Source organism: Strigops habroptila, chromosome 23 (genome assembly GCF_004027225.2).
Source record: "Strigops habroptila isolate Jane chromosome 23, bStrHab1.2.pri, whole genome shotgun sequence".
NCBI classification, from domain to species: domain Eukaryota; kingdom Metazoa; phylum Chordata; class Aves; order Psittaciformes; family Psittacidae; genus Strigops; species Strigops habroptila.
This window is the reverse complement of record NC_044299.2, coordinates 602220-623186: the sequence shown is the minus strand read 5'-3', so window position 1 is coordinate 623186 and position 20967 is coordinate 602220. Positions and strand designations below refer to the sequence as shown.

The 20967-nt window shown below is 66.8% G+C and overlaps 4 protein-coding genes across 10 annotated transcripts; 3 read left to right on the top strand and 1 right to left on the bottom strand.

The window, feature by feature from the left end:
* Positions 1-135: 135 nt before the first annotated feature.
* Positions 136-4240, bottom strand: NAB2 (NGFI-A binding protein 2). Its single transcript, XM_030510562.1, has 7 exons — positions 4102-4240; positions 2870-3678; positions 2611-2744; positions 2078-2129; positions 1746-1878; positions 1460-1660; positions 136-1355 (listed from the first exon to the last, which is right to left on the bottom strand). Exons 2-7 carry the CDS (start codon positions 3665-3667, stop codon positions 1261-1263), a joined length of 1413 nt encoding a protein of 470 aa, XP_030366422.1. The 5' UTR covers positions 3668-3678; positions 4102-4240; the 3' UTR covers positions 136-1260.
* Positions 4241-5307: 1067 nt separating this feature from the next.
* On the top strand, positions 5308-10111 carry NEMP1 (nuclear envelope integral membrane protein 1). The gene is made up of 9 exons (XM_030510302.1): positions 5308-5452; positions 6110-6231; positions 6312-6522; positions 6762-6834; positions 6936-7029; positions 7230-7344; positions 8129-8354; positions 8567-8740; positions 9044-10111. The coding sequence occupies exons 1-9, from the start codon at positions 5308-5310 to the stop codon at positions 9246-9248; spliced, it is 1365 nt and encodes a 454-aa protein (XP_030366162.1). The 3' UTR covers positions 9249-10111.
* A 1234-nt stretch (positions 10112-11345) lies between these two features.
* Positions 11346-17697, top strand: MYO1A (myosin IA). 2 transcript variants are annotated; one of them, XM_030510511.1, is made up of 28 exons: positions 11351-11483; positions 11587-11702; positions 11851-11945; positions 12023-12127; positions 12230-12276; positions 12392-12455; positions 12529-12627; positions 12711-12814; positions 12908-13055; positions 13135-13253; positions 13339-13425; positions 13507-13572; positions 13651-13755; positions 14045-14107; positions 14245-14445; positions 14524-14750; positions 14827-15027; positions 15107-15200; positions 15320-15469; positions 15549-15617; positions 15812-15898; positions 16072-16146; positions 16240-16374; positions 16456-16562; positions 16632-16764; positions 16834-16986; positions 17062-17189; positions 17463-17697. In XM_030510511.1, exons 1-28 carry the CDS (start codon positions 11361-11363, stop codon positions 17584-17586), a joined length of 3225 nt encoding a protein of 1074 aa, XP_030366371.1. In that variant the 5' UTR covers positions 11351-11360; the 3' UTR covers positions 17587-17697. The 2 variants fall into 2 exon arrangements, with proteins under 2 accessions (XP_030366372.1, XP_030366371.1); XM_030510512.1 differs by lacking the exon at positions 15812-15898 and having other exon boundaries at positions 11346-11483; positions 17463-17686.
* A 1453-nt stretch (positions 17698-19150) lies between these two features.
* TAC3 (tachykinin precursor 3) lies at positions 19151-20864 on the top strand. Of its 6 annotated transcripts, XM_030510552.1 has the most exons (5): positions 19671-19827; positions 20028-20141; positions 20236-20335; positions 20420-20449; positions 20528-20864. In XM_030510552.1, exons 1-5 carry the CDS (start codon positions 19801-19803, stop codon positions 20635-20637), a joined length of 381 nt encoding a protein of 126 aa, XP_030366412.1. In that variant the 5' UTR covers positions 19671-19800; the 3' UTR covers positions 20638-20864. The 6 variants fall into 6 exon arrangements, with proteins under 6 accessions (XP_030366411.1, XP_030366409.1, XP_030366412.1 ...); XM_030510551.1 differs by lacking the exon at positions 19671-19827 and adding an exon at positions 19151-19476 and having other exon boundaries at positions 20239-20335; positions 20420-20864; XM_030510549.1 differs by lacking the exon at positions 19671-19827 and adding an exon at positions 19151-19476 and having other exon boundaries at positions 20420-20864.
* Positions 20865-20967: the final 103 nt, after the last annotated feature.

Below are 20967 nucleotides of genomic sequence, written 5' to 3'. Positions count from 1 at the left end.
CCCCTCACTGGCCCACAGATGATGGCACTTGCTTTGGGGTTTGAGAGGTGCCCCCCCCTCCTCCCCAGCCTGGAGTAGGGCTGCGGTGGGGAGTCGGAGGGGGGGGGTAGGGGGGTGCGGGGGGGGGCAGGAACATAAGCCATAAAATAAAGTTTTATTCCAAAATAACAAAATAAATAATCTACTGTACACGTTACAAAGGAAGAGTTGCTGCTAATGCTCTAAAAAGACACCACACAGTCCTAAGGGGGGGGGGACACACAAACAGGGACACGGGGACCCTGGGGCTGGGCACAGCTTATGGAAACATGGGCAAGGGGCAGGAGAGAGCCCGAGGGGCTGGGGGGGGGGGGGCAGCACCACCCCAGTGCCCGTCAAACGCCACCCGCATCGTGCGGGGAGGGGGTGCACACGCGTGACCCCCGCAGCACGCGTGACCCCCAAAACACGAGTGACCCTCGCAGCATGCGTGACACCCACAACACGCGTGACCCCTGCAACATGTGTGACACCCACAACACGCGTGACCCCCGCAACGCGTGACACCTGCAACACGTGTGACCCCCGCAACATGTGTGACACCCACAACACTCGTGACCCCGCAACACAGGGACCAGCACACGCAGGTAATGGGGGGGGGGGTGCCGTGGGGGGTGCGGTTAAGCTGCGGGGGGGGGGGGATTTAGAGCTGAAACGCTGCACGTGGGTGATGCAGTGCTGCGGGGGGGGGGGTCACAACGGGTGTGCGGGGGGGGAGCGGGAAGGGGGGGTCACAACGCGTGTGTGGTGCGTGCTGCAGGGAGGTGGGTGGCGGGTGCTGCGGGGGTGCTGCCGGGGGGGGGGGGGGTGGCGGCGCTGATGCGGGAGCACACGGTGCTGCACGTGGCTCGTGCGCGGTGATGGGGGGGGGGGCACGGGTTGCCTGCCCGAAGGGACCCGGGGGAAGGGACGGGACGGTCAGCACAAGGGGTGAGCCGAAGGGGGCTGTACAGCAGCTTCGAGTCCATCGAGGGCTCCCCCCAGCCCCGGGGGGGGGGGCTCAGAGCCTGGCGGGACGAGGGTATTGCTGCTGCGGGGCGGGGAGGGGGGGGCGCATCCCGCCGCGGCTGAGGTAACCAGAGCGTCGGTGCGGGAGGGGATGGGGCCCTGGGGAAGGGGGGGGGGGCTGTGGCCAGGCCCCCGCACCCGGAGCACCGCCGGCACCCGTCCCCCAGCACGTTATTGCTTCGTTAATGATGGGGGGGGGGGGCTGCAGGGGCCTCACTGCCGGCTGGTCTCCTGCTCCACCTTGATGGTGCCGCGGGGGGGGTCGGGGGGGGCCGGAGGACCCCGTTCTGCCAGCCCGTCCTCGAACTCTGTGGGAAGAATGGGGGGAGAGAGGCATCAGGTCGCTGCTTCCATAGGGAATAGGCAGCTGCCCCCCCCCCCCCGCCGCCGCCGTCACCCCGCGGGGGCTCACCGGGTGCCGAGGGCTTCCCGGGCAGGCAGGGGCTGAGCCGCCCCACACGATCGTGTGAGACCAGGCGGGCCAAGCGCAGCCCCTCGTCCATCAGCGTCTGCTGCAGGATGTGGCGACTCCAGAGCCCGTGCGGGGGGAGCCCGAGGGGCACGTCGGGGGCTGCACCGGGCGGCGGCGTCAGCCGGGGACAGGCCCCCGCCACTGCGGAGAGAAGGGCGAGAGTTGGGGTTACCGGACGGGGCGGGGAGGGGTCCGGCCGCTGTCCATGGAGGGGTCCCCAACTCACCCTGCAAGTGGCCGTCGAGGCTCTCCCCGGAGAGGCTGGCGGCGTCCTCCTCCAGCCCGGCTCGGTACATGGCCCCGGGCGCCTCCGGCCCCACCGGCAGCGGCAGCAGCTCGGGGCGGCTCTGCTCTCCCGCCTGCCGGGAGCGCGCAGTGAGCGCAGGGCACCGGGGATGGGCCCCATCCCACTAAGGGGAGGGATGGCTCCATGCCGGGTGCCCCCCCCCCCGGCTGCACACACAGCACCAGCCCCACAGCCACCACCACCACCACAACCCCCCCGCATCCCCTTGTGGCAGCATCGGTGAGCGCCGGCACCGATGGGTACGGACCCACCTCCTGCTTCAGCCGCTTGGCCGCGGTGGCTCCGCTGTCCTCGGGATGTGCCCTGCACGAGGAGGGGAGGAGGGGGGGGGGGAACGAAGGGGCTGCGTCAGGCGTGGGGTGACCGCGCAGGGGCCCCGCGACACGCTGCGGGCAGCGCCAGCCGCCGCGGTGAGCGTGGGCCGGGCAGGGCGGTGCCACGGCATCGGGGCTTTGGCACAGATGGAGCCGGGGGTGGCACAAGGGGGGAGCGAAGGGAAAGGGCAGCGCGGCCACAGCACACACAGAGGGGAAAGGAGAAGGGGGGGGGCGACGAATGGGGCACCCCCAGCAGCATCATCACACTCCCCCCCCCGGAATTCCAGCCATACTCCGCCTCCCCTAAGTCCGAGGTCAGGCAGAAAACAGCCCGCGTGAGGGAAAAGGGAACTTGGGTCCCGTTCGCATTGAGAAGCACTGGGCTGTGGGGCACATAGAGGGGGTGACAGCGAAGCCCCCCCACCCCCCCCGGTCTGTGACAGGGGGTTTGCCAGGTCTGGGCTCACCTGGAAACCTTGAGCGAGGACATGTAGGTGCTCTCCCGCGCAACCTGCCGTGAGAGGGAGAAGAGCTCGACGCGCCGCAGCAGCAGCGAGTTGTCCCGCAGGCAGAACTGGGCGGCCGCCTCGTTGATGATGAGCTGCGGGGCAGAGACGATGCGTGAGGGGGGGGTGGAACCCATAGGACCCCACGGCAGAGGCAGTGTCTGACCCAGCAGACCCCATGTCCCACCCCAACCAACCCTGGCACCTCCACGCCACACACCTCGTGCAGGGTGAGCTGCTTGCCCTCGCGGCGCCGGGCCTCGCCGCGGCCATAGATCGCGCTGTGCCGGCGGATCTCCTCCTCCTTGTGCCGGTCGCCATCCTCCAGCTGGAAGATGTGTCCCACAGCCTTGGCCAGCTTCTTGTTGAGCTTCATGAGCGCCCGCAGCTCAGCCTCGCCGCCACGGGGGTAGTTCTGCAGCAGCCGCTCCACGCTCTCTGCCACTGTCCGCGCCAGCTCCGGCTCCAGCACCTCGGTACCCATCGGCTGCTCACCGCCGCTCCCGCCCGGGGAGAAGGGGGGACCCCCTGGCTCCTCATCCCCACCGCCCTCCGACTCAGGGGTGCTCCTCCCTGGCCACGGCGGCACCGCTGATGGTGACAGCTTCTCCCCCGGCTCTGTGGGGCTCCGGGCTGGGGGTGTCCCAGTGCTGCTGCCCCCCTTGCCCACAGCCTCGCCGGGGCTGGCATGGCCATTGCTGAGCGCCTTGCGCCCGCCCGCCTCAGAGAGCTTGAAGAGGGGGATGCTGCTGACGGGCACGGCCGAGACGGGCTGGCTGAAGAGCCCCGGGTTGGAGGCCCACTCACGCAGGGCCTTCTGGAGGCGGCGGACGTGCAGGGGTTTGGTGGCCATGCCCACCAGCGCCATGATCTCCAGGAACTCCTCCTCGCCCGCCTCGCAGAGCTGCTGCACGTCGTCCCCCCCTTGCTGGATGAAGGTCTCGTAGTAGCCCAGCAGGTTGGCGCGTTGCAGCACCCGGTACAGCTGCAGCTCCCCCAGCGTGCGGGGCAGGGCCATGGCGATCGCGCCTGCGGGACCCACGGGTCACGACGGGCACGACGGAGAAGCCCCCTCCCCACCCTTTGGCTTGGTGTGCAGCGCCCGGGGAGGACAGGGCGACAGGGGGTGCGCCAGGGTCCCCAAGCCCCACGGGGCACCCAGGCTGGGTCGGACCCCATGGCCACAGCTCCCTCATACACAGCAGAGACACGAGTGGGCCCCCCCCCATCAGCAGCCCCACATCTCCCAGAGCCCCCCATGGGGCCGGACACGCTCCTGGGGCTGCCCCAGCCCTCCCCATCCCCGACGGCGCAGCGCGAGTCCCCGCTCCTGCAGGGGCCGCCCTTCCCCGGGTCCCGGTCTGCTCCGTGCCCCTCAACACCGGTGCCCCGGCCCCCCCGGCCCCTCCCGCCGTTTCCCCCCCCCCCCCCCCGCGCTCCTCGGTCGCTCACCGCCGGCTTGGAGCCGCCTCCCGGCCGCTACGCCCGCCCCGTGCGCGGCCGCCGAGGGAGCGGGGAGCGAGACGGGGGGGAAGCAGCGGGAGCTCCGGGGACGGCGGGGCCGGGGGGTCCCGGGGCTCGGGGGTCCCGCGGCCGGGCCGGGCGCGCTCGCTCCGCCGCGCCGCGCCGCTTCTGCGCGCCGCCCACACGGGCGGTACCGTGAAATAGCAGCGGCCCCGGCAGCGCCGCGGCGTGGGAGGCCCCGGGGGCGGATCCCGCGGCTGCCTCCCCCGCCGAGCACAGCGCGGGCGGCCGCGGCGGGGGGAGGCAGCAGCGGGCGGGGGAAACGGGACCCCCCCGCTCCCGGGGCCGCTGCGCCTCCCGCCCCGGGTACCGGGGGGTACCGGGGAGAGGCGCCCCGCACGGTGGCACCGGGGAACCGAGCGGGGAAGGACACACACACACACCCCCCCCGCCCCGAGGCGGCGCCGGGCGGAGGGGACACGGGTCGGGGGTCGCGGGGAGCCGGTGCTCGGGGGCGGGGGGGCTGCCAGCACTCGGTGCAGACCCCAGGGCCAAGGGGCTGCGCTCGCAGCATCGGTGGTTCCTGCAGCACCGCTGTGCCCGTTATCCCGGCGTTGCCCCGGGAGCTCGGGCACTTCGTGCCTCAGCCCCCCAGGCCCCGGCAGGCTGCCATCGATAGGCTTCAGGGTAAACACCCCACAGCGCAGCAGAGACGGGGCGCGGAGGGAGCTGACCCCTCGGGTGGCGGGGGGGGGGGGGGAACACGCTGAAGCCTCGTCCCCCTCCACCACCACCACTCCGGGCTTGCGGGGAGGGGGGGGAGGTCACGTCCCGCGCCCCGGTTCTGCGTGTCACGGCGCTATTTATACCGCGCCCGGGCATGGCTCCAGCTGCCCCTGCGCGGTCCTGCCCGGGGGCAGCCGGGTCTCACGGCCCCGCCATAATTGAGGGTCCTGCCGCATCCGTACCCCCTCTCACACACCGGCTGCCCCCTCCCCGCAACCGGGCGTCCGGCTCGGCGGGGCCGCTCCCAGGCCCGGCGCTGCCCCCGGCTGACGCACATCCTCCGCCTACAGCCCCGCCACTTCCCGGCTCCGCCGCCCACGGCCCGGGGAGGGGGGGGGGGGGGGCAGCCCGAGCCCGCTCCCCGCCTACGGGCGGCCGCCGCACCCGCCGTCCTGGCGCCCGCAGCCCATGGGGAGGGACCCCCGCGGGGCTGCGGAACCCCGCACATCGCTCCCCCCCCCGCGCCGTGCCGTAGAGCGGGACACGGAGCCGCCGGCCCCGCAGGAGCCGCCGCGGCCCCGGTCCCCCCCCACCCCACCCCGCACGCTGCCCGGTGCGGGGGCTGAGGGGCGGGACATAGCGCCCCCCACGCGTGACCCTCCCGCACAAAAACAACCCCTCCTTATAGGAGGAGGGGCCTGTCAATCAGGTGGGCGTGCGCTCTGATTGGCTGAGGGGTGCGTCTGTCACAGCCGTTCCTAAGGCGGGATCGGCGGTTGCTACGGGGTGGGCTCGAACCGCCCGTCTGGTTGGTCACAACGGCAGGCTAGGGCGGCACCGCGGCTGCCTCCTGATAGGCTGATAAGCCAAGCTGCCTTCCGATAGGCTTGCTCAGCCTTCACTCGGCGATGACGCCGCGCTAGCCCCGCGCTCTCATTGGCTGCCGCTTGCCCCTCGGCGGCCGTTGCCAGGCGGAGCGGCGGAAGCGGATGGTGTCGGCGCGGCTGCGGCGGGAGGGATGAAACCGGCCCCGGGGCGGCGGCGGCGGCGGCTTTGGGGCGCGTTGGTGCCGCCGCTGCTGCTGCTGCTGCTGGGGCGGGGGGGGCAGGTACGTGGGCACCGGCGGCACCGGGGGGGGGCTCTGCAGCGGGAGCAGGGGCCGGGTCTGCGCCGGTCTGGCGCCTCCGGAGCGGGGTTGTCCCGTTGTTTTGGGGTGGGGGGGTTGAGGCGGAGGATGCGCTGCGGGACCCCTCCGCTCTGTGCTCCGCAGGTGCCGGGACCCCGGTGATCTCGCTCCTGGAGGGACACACGTACCATCAGTCGGCTCCTCGTCACTTCTGCTACACCAACACGCACAACCCGCAGTGGCACGAGATCTGGACCAGGATGCAGGTGAGAGGAGGAGGAAGAGGAGGAGGAAGGACCTTTGGGTGGTCCTTTGGGTCCCTCTTGGCTTCCCTTCCCGTGCGCAGATCCGGGTGAACAGCAGCCGCATGATCCGAGTCACCCAAGTGGACAGCGAGGAGGAGCTGGGCGAGTCCAGGCTGTGGAGTTTCCTTTCGTCCTTCCTAAAGGAGAAGCTGAACGACACCAGCATCGACGTGGATCTCTACAGCAAGAAAACCTGCCTCAAAGTGGAGCTGCTGGAGGACGGCACCATGTACTGCGTCGTCCTCTTCCGACGTACGGCCCCTCCGTGGTGGGGGGGCTTTGGAGGGGGCAGTGAGGACGTGAGCTTGTGTGTTGAGGGGCAGCAGGGCCGGACAATGGGCCTGCAAAGAGAAGCGTGTCTTCATCCATGGGGGATAAACTTTGGGCTCTGGTCAGGGGGTTGCCTGTGGTGCTGCCCCTTCCCTGTCCCTGTAACTGCACCCATGGGACTCTCCATGGGTGTTCTCCATCTGGACGCATTCTCTTTCCAGGCTTTGACCCAAAGCTGTTCCTGGTGTTTTTCCTGGGCCTTTTGTTGTTCTTCTGCGGGGACATGCTGAGCAGGTGAGTGACCTGGCGACGAGGAGGGTTGGGTGGCAGTGCCTGGGTGTGCTTGTGCACACAGGCACCCATGAGCTGTAAAACACCTCATGTGATCTCTGCAGGAGCCAACTCTTCTTCTACTCGGCCGGGATCAGCTTTGGCTTGCTGGCCTCCCTGCTCATCCTCATCTACATGGTGTCCAAGGTCCTGCCCAAGGTGAGGGTTGGGGGGGAGAGACCTCGCAGCAGTTGCCCTTTCCACGCTTGTATGGATGTTCTGGTGAGGGAGCTGGAGTACGGGGCTTTGGGGGGCAGGTTTGGGGAGCTGGCTTTGCATGGAGCAGGGCTCAGGAGCTGGGGGGAAGGTAGCCCATGGCTGCCCGTTGCCTCTCTTGAATCTCCCATCTCCTCTCCTAGAAAAACCATGTTTACTTCCTGCTGGTAGGAGGCTGGTCCTTTTCCCTGTACCTGCTTCAGTTGGTCTTCAAGAACCTGCGGGAGATCTGCAAGACCTACTGGCAGTACCTCCTGGGTAAGCGTGAGCCCTTGGGACTCACTGCTTCAGTTTCCTGCTGGAGCTGCAGCGTGCTGGTTACCTGGGCCGCATCAAAAGCAGTGTGAGCAGCAGGTCATGGGGAGGATCCTGCCCCTCTGCTCTGCTCGGGGGAGACCCCACTTGCAGCACTGTGTGCAGCTCTGGTGTCCCCAACATAAGGACATGGAGCTGTTGGAGCAAACCCAGAGGAGGCCACGAGGATGAGCAGGGGCTGGAGCAGCTCCCGTATGGAGCCAGGCTGAGAACATTGGGGCTGGAGAAGAGAAGCTGCGTGGAGACCTCAGAGCAGCTTCCAGGGTCTGAAGGGGGCTACAAGGATGCTGGAGAGGGACCTTCATCAGGGATTGGAGTGATAGAACAAGGGGTGATGGGTTCAGACTGAAAGAGGGGAAGTTCAGGTTGGAGATAAGGAAGAAGCTCTTCCCTGTGAGGGTGCTGAGGCGCTGGCACAGGGTGCCCAGAGACGTGGTGAATGCTCCATCCCTGGCAGTGTTCAAGGCCAGGTTGGACGGAGCCTTGGGTGACATGGTGTGGAGCGAGGTGTTCCTGCCCATGGCAGGGGATTGGAACTGGATGAGCTTTAAGGTCCTTTCCAACCCAACCCATTCTATGAGTCTATGATAAAATGCTGGTTTCCTGCCCGCTCGGTGCTGCAGCTCCTGCTCCTCGTGGGCTCTGGGGTCAGGTTTAACTGCAACCCTTGCAGATGACCAGCTCCTTCAGCCAGGCTGAGCCTCTGCTCCCTCTTACTTTCCCACAGGTTACCTGCTGCTCATGGGCTTCGTGAGCTTCGGCATCTGCTACCGGTACGGCCCGTTGGAGAATGAGCGCAGCATCAACCTCCTCTCCTGGGCTCTGCAGCTCCTGGGCCTCTTACTGATGTACTCAGGCATCCAGATCCACCCCATCGCCTTGGCCTTGGTGCTCATCGCCATCTGCACCAAGAACCTGGAGTACCCCCTGCGCTGGGCCTTCGCTGCCTATAGGTGAGGGCTGCAAGCTGCTCCCCGTTCCCTGCTCTTGCCAGGCCTGGATGAGCTGCTGGATGGTGTCTATGGCACAGAACCAGGGGGTGGATATCCCAGAAGGGTTGTGTCCCGTTTCCCTGGGGTTGGTGCCTCGGAGCAGAGGCCAGAGGGACCCAGCAGCAGCTCTGACCCTGCTGGCTGGGCAGTGAGTGCTGCTGCTCTGTTGGCAGGAGGGTGCAGAGCGCCCGGCTTGGGCCGAGCCCCCCGCGCCTGCTCACAGAGGAGGAATTCCGGGTCCAGGGCGAGGTGGAGACCCGCAAAGCCCTTGAGGAGCTTCGGAGCTACTGCAGGAGCCCGGATTTCTCTGCCTGGACTGCGGTGTCCCGCATCCAGGCTCCCAAGAGGTACCGTGCCCTGGCGCAGGGGTGGCCAGCCTGGGTCTCTGTGTGCTTCTGAAAGCCCAGGCTCGTTCCGTGCTGACATTCCTGGCGTTAGAGATAGGGAGATGGAGGCACAAAAGGTCTGTGGTGTGTTGGGAGCAGGGGTGGTGCCACAGGGGAAGGACAGATAACGCTTGGTCCTGGCACCAAAAGGCTTCAGCCCAGCTCCTGGTGTGCCAGAGCCTCGCAGGAGGCCGCTGGGCATGTGTGCACAACACATATGCACAACACATGTACATAACGTGTTTCTTTGGGACTTCTGGCCAGGTTTGCTGACTTTGTGGCTGGTGCCTGTCACGTCACCCACGACGAGGTCTCTGTCCACGAGCGGGAGTACGGCCTCGGCGGCATCTTCCTTGAGGACCAGCTCTTCAAGGAGGATGAGGATGATGAGGAGGAGGAGGAGGAGGACTCCCTTGACAGGAATCACACGTGTAACTCCGTGCCCCACAACCACCTCGATGCTGATTGAGGTCGGCTGCCCTACATGGAGGTGAGGGGCAGAACTGCTCCTGCCATGGAGGAGCCCCTCTTCCTGCCCCAGCACCTCCGAGCTCTACTGGGAGCGTCTCCTGCCTGCGGGGTGGGGACAGAGCAAAAGGTCTGTCTCGTGTGCAGGTGCCTGTGAGGGTTGAGGTGCACGAGAGGACCTTCGGACCTGTCCCAGCAGTACCTGCGTGCTCAGCCCGTGCCCGCAGCCAGGCTGCGGCGAGGAGCGACCGGCTCCTCCTCTTACCAAAGACACCAGAGGGCTCTGGCTGGGTGGGATCTGCCTCTGCCTTGTCTTAAATTCCCTGTGGATACCAAAAAAACCCCCAGTGGAGACATGGCTCAGCTCCGGCGCTCAGGAGAAGCCTCAAAGTCCATGTGGTGCCCTGCACATCGCCCTGCTCCCCACTGCTGCTGCGTCCTGGCAGAGGCCGGGATCAGCCTCCCTGTCCCCCTGCCTCATGCTCCCTGGGCTGAGGATGAGTGCGGATGTGCTTCCTCCCCCCCGCGCACACCTTGCAGGCGATGGGGTGCTGGCACCTCCCTGGGCCATTGAAGCCCTTAACCAGTGTTATGTGGGGCTATCCCCACTGCGCTCCCTCCTGGCTCTGACAGAGTTGGAGGGGACACCCCATCTATGCAATCACAGCAGCCCTGTGAGGCCCCTTCCTAAGCAATAACACTGCCCCTTTTGCCACTGCTGCCCTGGCCCTGTCCCAGGTTTGCTCCCCTGGCCTTGCCTTGCTTTCCTTTCCTTCCCATGCTGGTGTGAGCACCCTCTCTTGCTGCATCCCTCTGTGTGATTAATGACTGATTATATTTGTAATAAAGATGTATTTTGTAGGTTAGGAGCCTCCTTTGTCCATCCCATGGGCTCCTCATCCCCCTGCTGATGGGGGGCAACAACCATGCCCCTGGGTGGTGTGTTCCCTGTGGCAGGACTGGCCGTGGGTCTCTCGCTGTTTCCCGCAGCCCCTGGGGGAGGAAGCTCCCTTTGTTTGCTTTGGGCTGCGAGGGTTTTTCCCTGCTTGTTCCTGCTCCAAGCTGCCATCAGGACAGGGCAGGAGCGTGGCCGCAGCCGCTCCGAGGGGCCAGGGGCAGCTTCCCGGCTCCCTGCTGTGCATCGTGCCTCAGTTTCCCTGCGTGCGAGCGGGCACCGTGCCCTGAGGGGAGGGCCCCTCCGTTCACCCGCCCCTCCGGGGGCTGCACCGGGCGCTGGGCTGGGCTGGAGCCACTCCACAAGCTGCTGCTCTGCAACCGGGAGGTGAGTCCTGGAGCCCTCTGCTCCCACCCAGCCTGGAGCACCCAAACCCCCCCATACACCCCCCGGGACACCCCATCCCCGTAGTCCCCACCCCAGGGCACCTCCGTCCCATGGGGTGTGGGGATCCAGCGCTATGGGGAGGTTGGGGTGAGCCCTGGAGCTGGGGGTGGCTCTTGCTCTGGATCACACCCATGGGTGCTCACCCTGGGGTCCTGCGCCCAGCAGCGTTGGGGGGGAGGCAGCAGGGACCGGTGGGTGCCTCCTTATCCGGATGGAGCCATCTCCATCCTTCCCCACCCCTGCACTCATGAACTTTCCCCAGGCACTAGTGGATGGGGTTGGGTTTACAGCCTCTGCCCAGGCTGTAAAGTGGGGGTGAAGGTCACCCCAGGGGCCGTGGTTGCTCCGTTAGAGACAGGTAAGGGATGGGTGGGGAAGCAGCACGATCTCATAGGTGCCTTTAGGTGCTGCAGGGCTGTCGAGGGGGGTCCTGGGCTCCCCTTGGCCCTGAGTCTGGCCCTTCCTGCCCCGGCTTCCCCCTGCCAGGAAGGAGGGAGGAAGCAGCGGCTGGATTTGTCCCTGCCCCAAGAATAGGCTCCAGGTGTCCGCGTTTCCTGCCTCGGGACTTTGCTTCCCACCCCCCCCGGATCCCCATCCCGGGGTCCTGAGCGCTGCGGTGCCCTCCGTGCTGTGCCTGCCCTGTCCCGTGGGACAAGGCGGTGGGGGGCAGCGGGGGCTGCTGAGGACCAGGGGGGTATTTTGGGGCCGGGGCTCCGTGTTTGTGGCTGCAGCGCCCTCCCCTCTCCGCAGCAGCCCCGGAGCCGCCCGGCCATGGAAGCCACCAACTCGCTGCTGGACACGGCGGCGATCGGGGACCTGGTGCTGCTGGACCCGCTCACCGAGGACTCGCTGCTCCGCACCCTACGGGAGCGCTTCCGACGAGAAGACATCTACGTGGGCACCGGGCCGGGGCTGCGGGGGGCTGCGAGGGGGCGCAGAGCGCGGCGCCGGGGTCTGGGTCCCCCCCAGCCGCAGACAGCACCCTTCTTCCCTGCAGACGTACATCGGGAACGTGCTGATCTCGGTGAACCCCTACCAGCCCCTGCCCATCTACACCCCCGAGAAGGTGCAGGAGTACCACAACTGCAACTTCTTCGCTGTGAAGCCCCACATGTAAGCGCGGGGGAGCCCTCGGTCTCCACAGACCCTGCCCGAGGCTCTGGGGTCCGAGGGAGCGCGCTCAGGGCGTGCTCGCAGCCACACAACGGGGGGTCTTGGTGTTCCCAGCTCCAGACCCCTTCTAACCCCTCCTCGCCCGCAGCTATGCCATTGCTGACGATGCGTACCGCTCGCTGCGGGACCAAGACAGGGACCAGTGCATCCTCATCACTGGCGAGAGCGGGGCCGGCAAGACAGGTAGGTGCAGGGATGCCCCTGGGTGCTCAAAGGGGCCCCGGGGCATGGCCCTGGCACCCACGGCCCCTCACTCGCAGAGGCCAGCAAGCTGGTGATGTCCTACGTGGCAGCGGTGTGCAGCAAAGGGGAGGAGGTGGATAAGGTGAAGGAGCAGCTCCTGCAGTCCAACCCCGTGCTGGAGGGTAAGCATCCTGCACCCCGCATCCTGCATCCGTCCCAGGGCTCAACACAGCCCCCCTGGACCATGCTGTAACCCCATGTGTGTGTGTGTGTCCCCCACGCAGCCTTTGGGAATGCCAAGACCATCCGTAACGACAACTCTTCCCGCTTTGTGAGTGACCGGGATGATGGAGCTGTGTCCTGATGGGGCTGGAGGCACAGCAGGGGATGGGGATGGGGATGTGGGGAGCGGATCCCCTTACCCTGACCCCAGCCCCATCCTTCAGGGCAAATACATGGATGTGGAGTTTGACTTCAAGGGGGAACCCCTGGGAGGGGTCATCAGCAACTGTGAGTAGTGACGACCCATCCTGTGGTGGGGTCCCTTGCATCGCACCCCCCGTGACACTGCCCCTGCCCACAGACCTGCTGGAGAAATCCCGCATCGTGCGGCACGTGAAGGGCGAGAGGAACTTCCACATCTTCTACCAGCTCCTGGCCGGGGGCTCGGTGCATCTACTCCGTAGGTCCAAGGGGGTCCAAGGAGGTCCAAGGTGGGGATTCCATGGGGGTCTATGGCTGAGCCACCTCCTTGTCCCCCTCCAGAGCAGCTGAAGCTCCAGCAGGACTGCCAGCACTACGTCTACCTGAACCGGGAGAGCTGCAGCCTGCCCGGTGTGGATGATGCAGCCAACTTCCATACCATGCAGGTACCACCGGGACCAGGAAGCTGTGCCCCCCCCCCCCGAAACACCCACCCTGGGGCCACCCCATCCTGCTGAGCTGCCCGTGTCTGTCCCCAGGATGCCATGAGGATCATCGGCTTCTCGCCCGCCGAGGTGACGGCGCTGCTGGAGGTGACGGCCGTGGTGCTCAAGCTGGGTAATGTGCAGCTGAGCAGCAGCTACCAGGCCAGCGGGATGGAGGCGTGCAGCATCGCCGAGCCGCAGGGTAGGGATGGGACCGATGTGGGGACCCCCTTTTGTCCCCCTGTTCGGCCCCCCTGTCATCACTGCATCCCTGTGCACAGAGCTGCAGGAGATCTGCGAGCTCATCGGGCTGGACCCCGGCACGCTAGAGCAGGCGCTGTGCTCCCGCACGGTGAAGGCGCGGGATGAGACGGTGCTCACCACGCTCAGCGCCCCCCAGGTGAGTGTCCCCCATTGCGGGGGGGCCTGCAGCACCCAGCGGCCACGGGAGCAGCCGCAGGAGCCCCCCTCTGTCCTCTCCATAGGGCTACTATGGCCGGGATGCGCTGGCCAAGAACATCTACAGCCGCCTCTTCGACTGGCTGGTGACCCGCATCAACACCAGCATCCAGGTGAGTGCCCAGGGGACAGGCACCAGCTCCCCCATCCTGGATGGAGCCCTGGACCCCATGAGCACCCCGCTGTGTCCCCAGGTGAAGCCGGGAAAGCAGAGGAAGGTGATGGGTGTCCTGGACATCTATGGCTTTGAGATCTTCCAGGTGAGCGCAGGGTCCCCCCGGCCCCATTCTGCAGGGCCATGGGTATGGGCATGACCGAGCAGGGCCCTTCTCTCGCAGGACAACGGCTTTGAGCAGTTCATCATCAACTACTGCAATGAGAAGCTGCAGCAGATCTTCATCTTGATGACCCTGAAGGAGGAGCAGGAGGAATATGTCCGAGAGGTACCCCCAGCCCGTGGTGGCAGGGCAGGATGCGGCCCTTCTGCCTGTGCCAGAGGATGGCCACACGGAGCCTCGGCCCCCCAGCGATGGGGAAGTGCCGGAGACGGCTCCATAGCACGTCGCTCCCTTGCCCCGCTCCCTGCCGGGAGCACATTCAATAGCAGGAAGGCAGGGAGGGATTCGGGATCCCTGTCCCCGTGGCCGGACATCCGGTTCCTGCCCCACATCAGCTGGGAGGTGTCCATGGGGCAGGCTCCGGGGGTCCACGCGCATCCCTGTCTGCTCCCAGGGTATCCAGTGGACCCCGGTGGAGTTCTTTGACAACAGCATCATCTGCAACTTGATTGAGAACGTGAGTCGCTCCCAGTGCTGGGGTCCTGGGCCGGGGTCCTGGCTCCCCCCCATCACACTGGGCACAACTGAGCAGAGCACGGAGCAGCCCCAGTTCGATGGGGCTGGTTTGGGGTGACACCATCCATCCCGGCGCAGGGCAAGAACGGGATCCTGGCCATGCTGGACGAGGAGTGCCTGCGGCCCGGCGTGGTCAACGAGGACACCTTCCTCACCAAGCTGAACCTCCTCTTCGCCAGCCACAAGCACTATGAGAGCAAGGAGACCCAGAACGCCCGGCACGTCATGGACAGCAGCCTGCTGCCGCAATGCTTCCGCATCCACCACTACGCCGGCAAGGTCCATGGGATGAACTGGGAATGGGCACAGAGACACGGAACCATCGCTGCCAAGCACTGACCCCGCTCCCTGTTGTAGGTCACCTACAACGTGACGGGCTTCATAGAGAAGAACAACGACCTGCTGTTCCGTGACCTCTCGCAGGCCATGTGGGCTGCCCGGCACCCGCTGCTGCGCTCCCTCTTCCCCGAGGGGGACCCCCAGAAAGTCTCCCTCAAGCTGCCCCCCACCGCAGGCTTCCAGTTCAAGGCCTCGGTGGCGATGCTCATGAAGAACCTCTACTCCAAGAACCCCAACTACATCAGGTACCAGCCTTAGATGGGGAGAACCTTGGCTCTGGCACCAGCAGGGAACCCCCCATCCCATCACTGCCCTCCGTAGGTGCATCAAACCCAACGAGACCAAAGCAGCGATGCTCTTCACGCCGGAGCTGGTGCTGGCACAGGTCCGGTACCTGGGGCTGATGGAGAACGTGCGGGTGCGACGCGCCGGCTACGCCTTCCGACAGCTCTATGGCTCCTTCCTGGAGCGATACAAGATGCTCGGCTCCCAGACCTGGCCCCGCTGGACCGGCAGTGACAGGTAATGGGGACGGGTGAGACGGTGGATGGTGAACCCCCATCCCCAGTGCTCTGAGCAGCCTCACGTCCCCCCGGCACAGGGCAGGGGCTGAGGCTCTGCTGGCAGAGCTGGCGTTCCCCCCCGAGGAGCTGGCGTTTGGCCACACCAAGATCTTCATCCGCTCGCCACACACCGTGAGTCTGGGGGGACGGGGGGACCCCGCTATGGGGCGGGTGGGTGCCAGCCCCACGGGTCCCATTGCCACAGTGGGGAGCCCTGCTCAGTGCCCCGGCACTGCCCTGGTTGTTCCCAGCTCTTCGACCTGGAGAGGCGGCGCCAGGAGCGCGTGGTCCAGCTCGCCACCCTCATCCAGAAGATGATCCGAGGCTGGCGCTGCCGGACCCAGTATCAACTGATGCGCAAGAGCCAGATCATCCTCTCTGCCTGGTTCCGGGGCCATGCGGTGAGGATGGAGCAAGGGGGGGCCTGGTCCTTCACCCCCAAGCAGGGCCCTCGGGCTCACCCCACCTCTCCCACCGCAGCAAAAGAACAAGTACAAGCAGATGAAGCGGTCGGCGCTGATGATCCAGGCTTATGTGCGGGGCTGGAAGGTGAGGGATGAGTACCACAGGGCCACCAGGTCTCCCAGTGCAGGCAGCGGGGTGGGAAACACCATGTACCCCATGGTGGGACCAGACTCATCTCCTCTCCCTGTCTTCCATCCTTCTCTCTCCCACCTCTCTCTTGCTCCCTATCTGTGTTGGTGCCCCCCACTCCTTGGGCTCCCCGGGCTCTCACCCCGCAGTCTCGCCGGCTCCTCCGGGAGCTGAAGCTGCAGCAGCACCGTCACGCAGCCGCCGCCACCATCGCCGCTTACTGGAAAGGGTACCAGGTAACGGGCCCGCTGCATCCGTCCTGCTGTCCAGGGCTGTCTGTCTGTCTGTCTGCACACCCTGTTCTCTCCACTGGGGGCCGAATGGGGATGGGAGGGGAGGGACACCCCCATCCCATGGGGGCTGGTGTGGCGGTGCCCCGTGTCCCCATCACTGATGGGTGTCTCTGCAGGTCCGCAGGGTGTACAGGAGGTATTTCCGCTCCGACGCCAGCACCCGCTTGGCCAACTTCATCTACCGGCGGCTGGTGAGCGGGGCCGGGGGGATCGGGGGCACGGAACCTCCCTGTTCCTACCATGGGGCTGCACCAGGGACCTTCCCGACCCCTTTCTGCCTCCAGGTCCAGAAGTTCCTGATGGGGCTCAGCAGGAACCTGCCGCCGCTGTCGGTGATGGACCGGACCTGGCCCCCGGCGTCGTACAAGTTCTTGGCTAATGCCAACGAGGAGCTGAGGAACATCTTCTACCACTGGAAGGTGGGAGATGTGGAAACGGGGGGGGCTCCCTTTGGGGACCTCGTGTCATTGTCAGCACTGACTCACCACTTGCCTTGGTAGTGCAAGAAGTACCGGGAAGAGCTGCCGCCGCAGCGCAAGGCCCTGCTGCAGACCAAGCTCTGTGCCAGCGAGCTCTTCAAGGACAAGAAGACGCTGTACCCCAAAAGGTGCCGGGGGGCTGGTGGGGCGGAGGGTGATGGGGTAGCACCGTGCTCATGGCCTCTGCCCCCCCCCAGCCTACAGCAGCCTTTCCGTGGCGAGTACCTGGGTCTGACACAGAACCCCAAGTACCAGAAGCTCCACGCCGTGGCCAAGGACAAGCTGGTGATGGCTGATAACGTGAGGAAGGTGAACAGAGCCAATGGCAAGGTGAGACCCCCATCCCTACGGCACCGGGACGGTGCATGGGGCCACGTTGACCCCCCCCCGCACCTGCAGACGGTGCCGCGCCTGCTGCTGCTCACCACCGAGCACTTCGTCCTGGCTGACCCCAAGGCTGCCCAGCCCAAGACTGTGCTTAGCCTGGGCGACATCCGCAGCGTCTCCGTCACCCGCTTCTCCGACGGCTTCTTGGTGCTGCACCTCAAGGAGGTACCCAGGGAACGGGCATCCCTTGGGGAGGTGGGTTCCTGGTGCAACTGACCCCCCCGTTTTCCCCCTCCACAGACCTCCACAGGGGCAGCCAAAGGGGACTTCTTGCTTGTCAGCGACCACCTCATCGAGCTCGTCACCCGCCTGCACCAGACCCTCATGGATGCCACTGCCCAGGCGCTGCCCCTGCACATCACAGACCAGTATGGCCCGGGGGGGGGGGGGGGCTGCGGAGGGGCGTGGCTAAAGGGGGTGTGGCAGGGAGGGGCGGGGCTAAAGGGGGTGTGGCATGACCAGGATGGTCCTGATTGGCTGCAGCCCATGAGCGGTGGGTGTAATGAAGGCAGCTCATTGGGCAGGGATTGGGGAGGGGCTGGGCATGTGTCCCCCCCTTCACCCTATTCCTCCCCTCCTCATCGTCTTCTCCCTCCCTTTATGATGTCCCCCCCCTCCCTTCATGATCCCCCCCCCTCCAGGTTCTCCACCCGCTTCCAGAAGGGCGACGTGGCCATCACCGTGGTGGAGTCGGACAAGGCGGGCACCAACGGCCCCGTCTGCAAGAAGCGGGGCAACCACAGGATGGAGGTGCTGGTCCACTGATGGGAACCCCCCCACTCCCTGTTGGGACCTCCCCCCATCCCCTGTGTGTCCTCCTCCTGCACCCAGGAGTTGCTGCGCCCCCATTAAACGGATGCTGTGGTGTCGGTGTCACAGTGTCCCCCCCGTTACAGGCGCAGCAGGGACAGCCAGTCATGCTGCGATGGTGTGGCTGGAGGGAGGGGTTCACAGCAGAGCCCAGCTCGGGGATGGAGCCCCCCATCCTGGCCCCCCGCCTTTCCTGCTGTCTGATTGCAGCCGGCTCTCGGCTCGGCAGTGATTGCAAAGGCCCCAAATTGCAGCCACTTTTCCCATTAAGTGGGAAGCAGCTTGCTCTGCTGCAGAGGCAATTTCGGGGTGGCCGCGGGTGGTTGGCACGTGAGATCCTCGGCTGCCTGTCCCCATCTCCCCCCGTGCCCAGCATCCCCAGCCCTGCTGCAGGACTCCCCCCTCCCCATGCAGAGGGCTCCCCACTGCTGCATCTGGGGAACAGAGAGGAGCCACCACTGCAGCCCTATGGACATGCAGCCCCCCGGAGCCGGGGTCCCACACAGCAGCCACATTCCCCCCCCCCCCCAATTGCCTTTTCTCTCCTGCATTCATCACGCTCTCAGAGAGGGTTTTTTTCCCTGTCCCCACACGTCACCCGCGTTACCTTTGGGAGCTGCCACCTCCCCATCACATCAGCATCAGCACCAGCTCCCAGGTGGGCCCTGGAGCATCGCTGTGGTGTGTTGTGCATGGGGGGGGGGGGGCATGTGTGGCAATGCATGCCAGGGCACTCGGGCAGCACGTGGAGGGGCATGTGCTTGTGTGCGGGGGTACTTGATGGCGCGGACGTGCCCGGGCTCCGAGGGCTTTCCCCCTCCTCTTCCCACCATGGGCTGCATCATGTCCAAGCACAGGGACCCTCCTGCCCGTGCATGGCGAGGGGTGAAAGCCATAAACAAGCCCAGGGGCACCGCAGCTCTTGGCAGCTGCATCACACTTGGCACTACACAAATAGGTGTTATTAATTAATTAGGCCGGCTCTGGCCAGGCTCCCATTTAATTAACATCCCCGGCACTGCAGATGCTGCCCTGCCCCAGGCTGTGCTGCCACGTGAGCCACCACTGCTGGGCCACCGGCCCATGGGGCTGCCTGTTGCTGGGGCTGATGGTGGCAGCTCTCACTTGTTGGCCTGTGTTCCCCTTCCCTCCGCTTCCCCCCAGCTTCTCATCCATCCCCGGAACAGGGATGAGGGCAGGGAAGGGATGGAGGGATCAGGATCCAGGATGGGGATGTGGGGGGGTCGGGATGCACAATCAAGGTTGGGTTCACAGAAGGCTGAGTAAGGCTGGAGCTGGCCCTATGTGGGGGACCAAGGGGTCTGGGGGTTCTGCATCGTGTGTGTGATGGGAGTCTCTGGCTATAGAGCCAGAAGCAGGACATCCCCACTGTTTGTGTCTCCACCGTGTGTGTCCCCACCATGTGTGTCCCCACGTGCTGACAGCCACGTTGTGCTCAGGTGTGCGTGTCCCCCCATGCCTGCAGCGCAAGGAGGGGCTGGGGGCTGCGTGGGCCCGGTGCTGGCCCCTGCCGCGGGCGCTGGCGTGTCGCAGCGTGACTCCGTGCGTGTAACGGGTGCTGTCGGTGACACGGTGCCTTGTGTGGGCGAGAAGCTGCAGGGTGGGGGTGCCACCCCCCTCCCGGCCCCCATTGGCAGCTCTCCTCTCGCCCACCCATGACGTGCCATGGGCAGAGCCCCCTATTTATCCCCGCACCGCAGCCAGCACCCCGGTTCTTCACCTCCTGGCTGAACCCACCCGAAGCGGCTCCCGCTCCGCAGCCGCCAGCACCGAGGGTCGCTCAGCCCCCGGCTCTGCACCGGGAGACACCCGAGGGGTCAGCAGGTCTGTGCCCCTGCAGCACCCGGCCCTGGGGGCTCCCCGGGGGTCCTGGGGGGCTGCTGCACCCCGTCCTTCCCCAGCTCGGGCTGGGAGAAGGCAGAAGAGAGGAGGAGGATGGTGGTGAAGACAGTGGGGAGGAGATGTGGGGTGAAGATGCTGCTTGAATTCGGCTTGGGGGGGACGCGGCTGTTGGCAAGTGTGTGTGTGCCAATGTGCGTGCCGGGGGACACGTGTGTGTGCTCTAATCCAGGTGAATGCGCAGGACTGAGCCCGAGCTGGTGTTTGTGATCCCTGCGCGTGTGTTTGCACGGTCCGACTGGTGTGTGAATGCACGAAGGGGGACCACGAGGGCGGGTACGGGACCCCCCGTGCCTCTATGATGCACCCCCATAACGTGCTCCCACACCCCTCCCCGGGGCGCCATTCCCGGGAAGTGACGCGGTTCCCCCCCTGCTTGTCCCGGTCCCGGGCTCGCCCCGGGCCGCCCCGAGGAGGGGTCGCTGGCTCGGGGCGAGCCCGGGCCCCGCCGCTCCTCCGCTGACCGCCACCCCCAGGCCCCCCCATCGACGATGAGGAGCCGCCCGGTGCTGACGGCGCTGCTCGTCCTGGCGCTGCCGCTTGCCCTCGCCCGCCGCCCCCCCGCCGCCGCTCCGCCGGGCCCCGCACAGGTAGCGCCGTCGGGGGGTGAAGCCGCGGGTGGACCCCGGTCTCCCCCAGTCCGCTCCCCCCCCACTCTCCCCCGCTCACCTGCTTCGCTTCCAGCAGGGGATGCCCGTCCCGGAGCCGGTGCCCCGGAGAGCCCGCGGCAGCCTCGGGGCCGTCTACGCCGCCCTGCTGCAGTTGCTGCGGGAGGAGGACGCCGGTGAGCGGCGGGGCAGGCCGGGCCGCGGAAGGTCGGTCTCTCCCGTCCCTCCCGGCTCCTCTCACTCGCTTCGGTCTCTTCCAGGTCCCCCCGCGCCCGCGGCTCTGCAGAAGCGTAAGTCCCGCCCGGTCCCGGTGCCGGTCCCGGCGCCGCAGCCGGGCCCCGCGGCGCTGACGGCGGGTCTCTCCGCAGGGGACATGCACGACGTCTTCGTGGGGCTCATGGGGAAGCGGGCGGCGGAGCCCGGGCGGCCGGCGGGGCGGGAGAGCGGCGGCCCGTCCCCACGGTGCTCCCCGGCGTGACCGCGGGCCGAGCCGGGGTGGGGGGGATCCTAGACGGGGCCGTGCCCTGTGTCCCGGGGCGAGGCACCGGCAGCGGCTGCGGGGGTGTCCCGGTGTCCCGGTCGCGCCGCCGCTCACGGAGCCGTCGTGGGACCCGCTGGGGCCGCGCTCGCAGCGGGGCCGATCCACGCACCCGTGTACAAACATACCCAGTGTACGGACCCCGCATACAAACACCCGTGCCCGTGCGGGACGGTCTCTGTGTCTTTGGCTGCGCCGCGCTGGGACCCACGGAGTGGGGGGGGTGGTGAACGAGCCCCACGGGGATGGGGCGGCGGAACCCGTCCGTGA

What these genes read in the sequence shown, in the direction of transcription:
- MYO1A (XM_030510511.1), top strand. Translation starts at nt 11,361, where the DNA reads ATGGAAGCCACCAACTCGCTGCTGGACACGGCGGCGATCGGGGACCTG. An exon ending in AAGACGCTGTACCCCAAAAG is followed by an intron (nt 16,563 to 16,631) that starts GTGCCGGGGGGC and finishes GCCCCCCCCCAG; the next exon opens with CCTACAGCAGCCTTTCCGTG. An exon ending in TGGTGCTGCACCTCAAGGAG is followed by an intron (nt 16,987 to 17,061) that starts GTACCCAGGGAA and finishes CCCCCTCCACAG; the next exon opens with ACCTCCACAGGGGCAGCCAA.
- TAC3 (XM_030510547.1), top strand. Translation starts at nt 19,801, where the DNA reads ATGCACGAAGGGGGACCACGAGGGCGG. An exon ending in AAGGGGGACCACGAGGGCGG is followed by an intron (nt 19,828 to 20,027) that starts GTACGGGACCCC and finishes CGCCACCCCCAG; the next exon opens with GCCCCCCCATCGACGATGAG. An exon ending in GCTGCGGGAGGAGGACGCCG is followed by an intron (nt 20,336 to 20,419) that starts GTGAGCGGCGGG and finishes GGTCTCTTCCAG; the next exon opens with GTCCCCCCGCGCCCGCGGCT.
- NAB2 (XM_030510562.1), bottom strand. Translation starts at nt 3,667, where the DNA reads ATGGCCCTGCCCCGCACGCTGGGGGAGCTGCAGCTGTACCGGGTGCTG. An exon ending in CCAAGCGGCTGAAGCAGGAG is followed by an intron (nt 1,879 to 2,077) that starts GTGGGTCCGTAC and finishes CGCTCCCGGCAG; the next exon opens with GCGGGAGAGCAGAGCCGCCC. An exon ending in CGGGAAGCCCTCGGCACCCG is followed by an intron (nt 1,356 to 1,459) that starts GTGAGCCCCCGC and finishes TTCTTCCCACAG; the next exon opens with AGTTCGAGGACGGGCTGGCA.
- NEMP1 (XM_030510302.1), top strand. Translation starts at nt 5,308, where the DNA reads ATGGGGAGGGACCCCCGCGGGGCTGCGGAACCCCGCACATCGCTCCCC. An exon ending in TGTCCAAGGTCCTGCCCAAG is followed by an intron (nt 7,030 to 7,229) that starts GTGAGGGTTGGG and finishes CTCCTCTCCTAG; the next exon opens with AAAAACCATGTTTACTTCCT. An exon ending in CGCATCCAGGCTCCCAAGAG is followed by an intron (nt 8,741 to 9,043) that starts GTACCGTGCCCT and finishes ACTTCTGGCCAG; the next exon opens with GTTTGCTGACTTTGTGGCTG.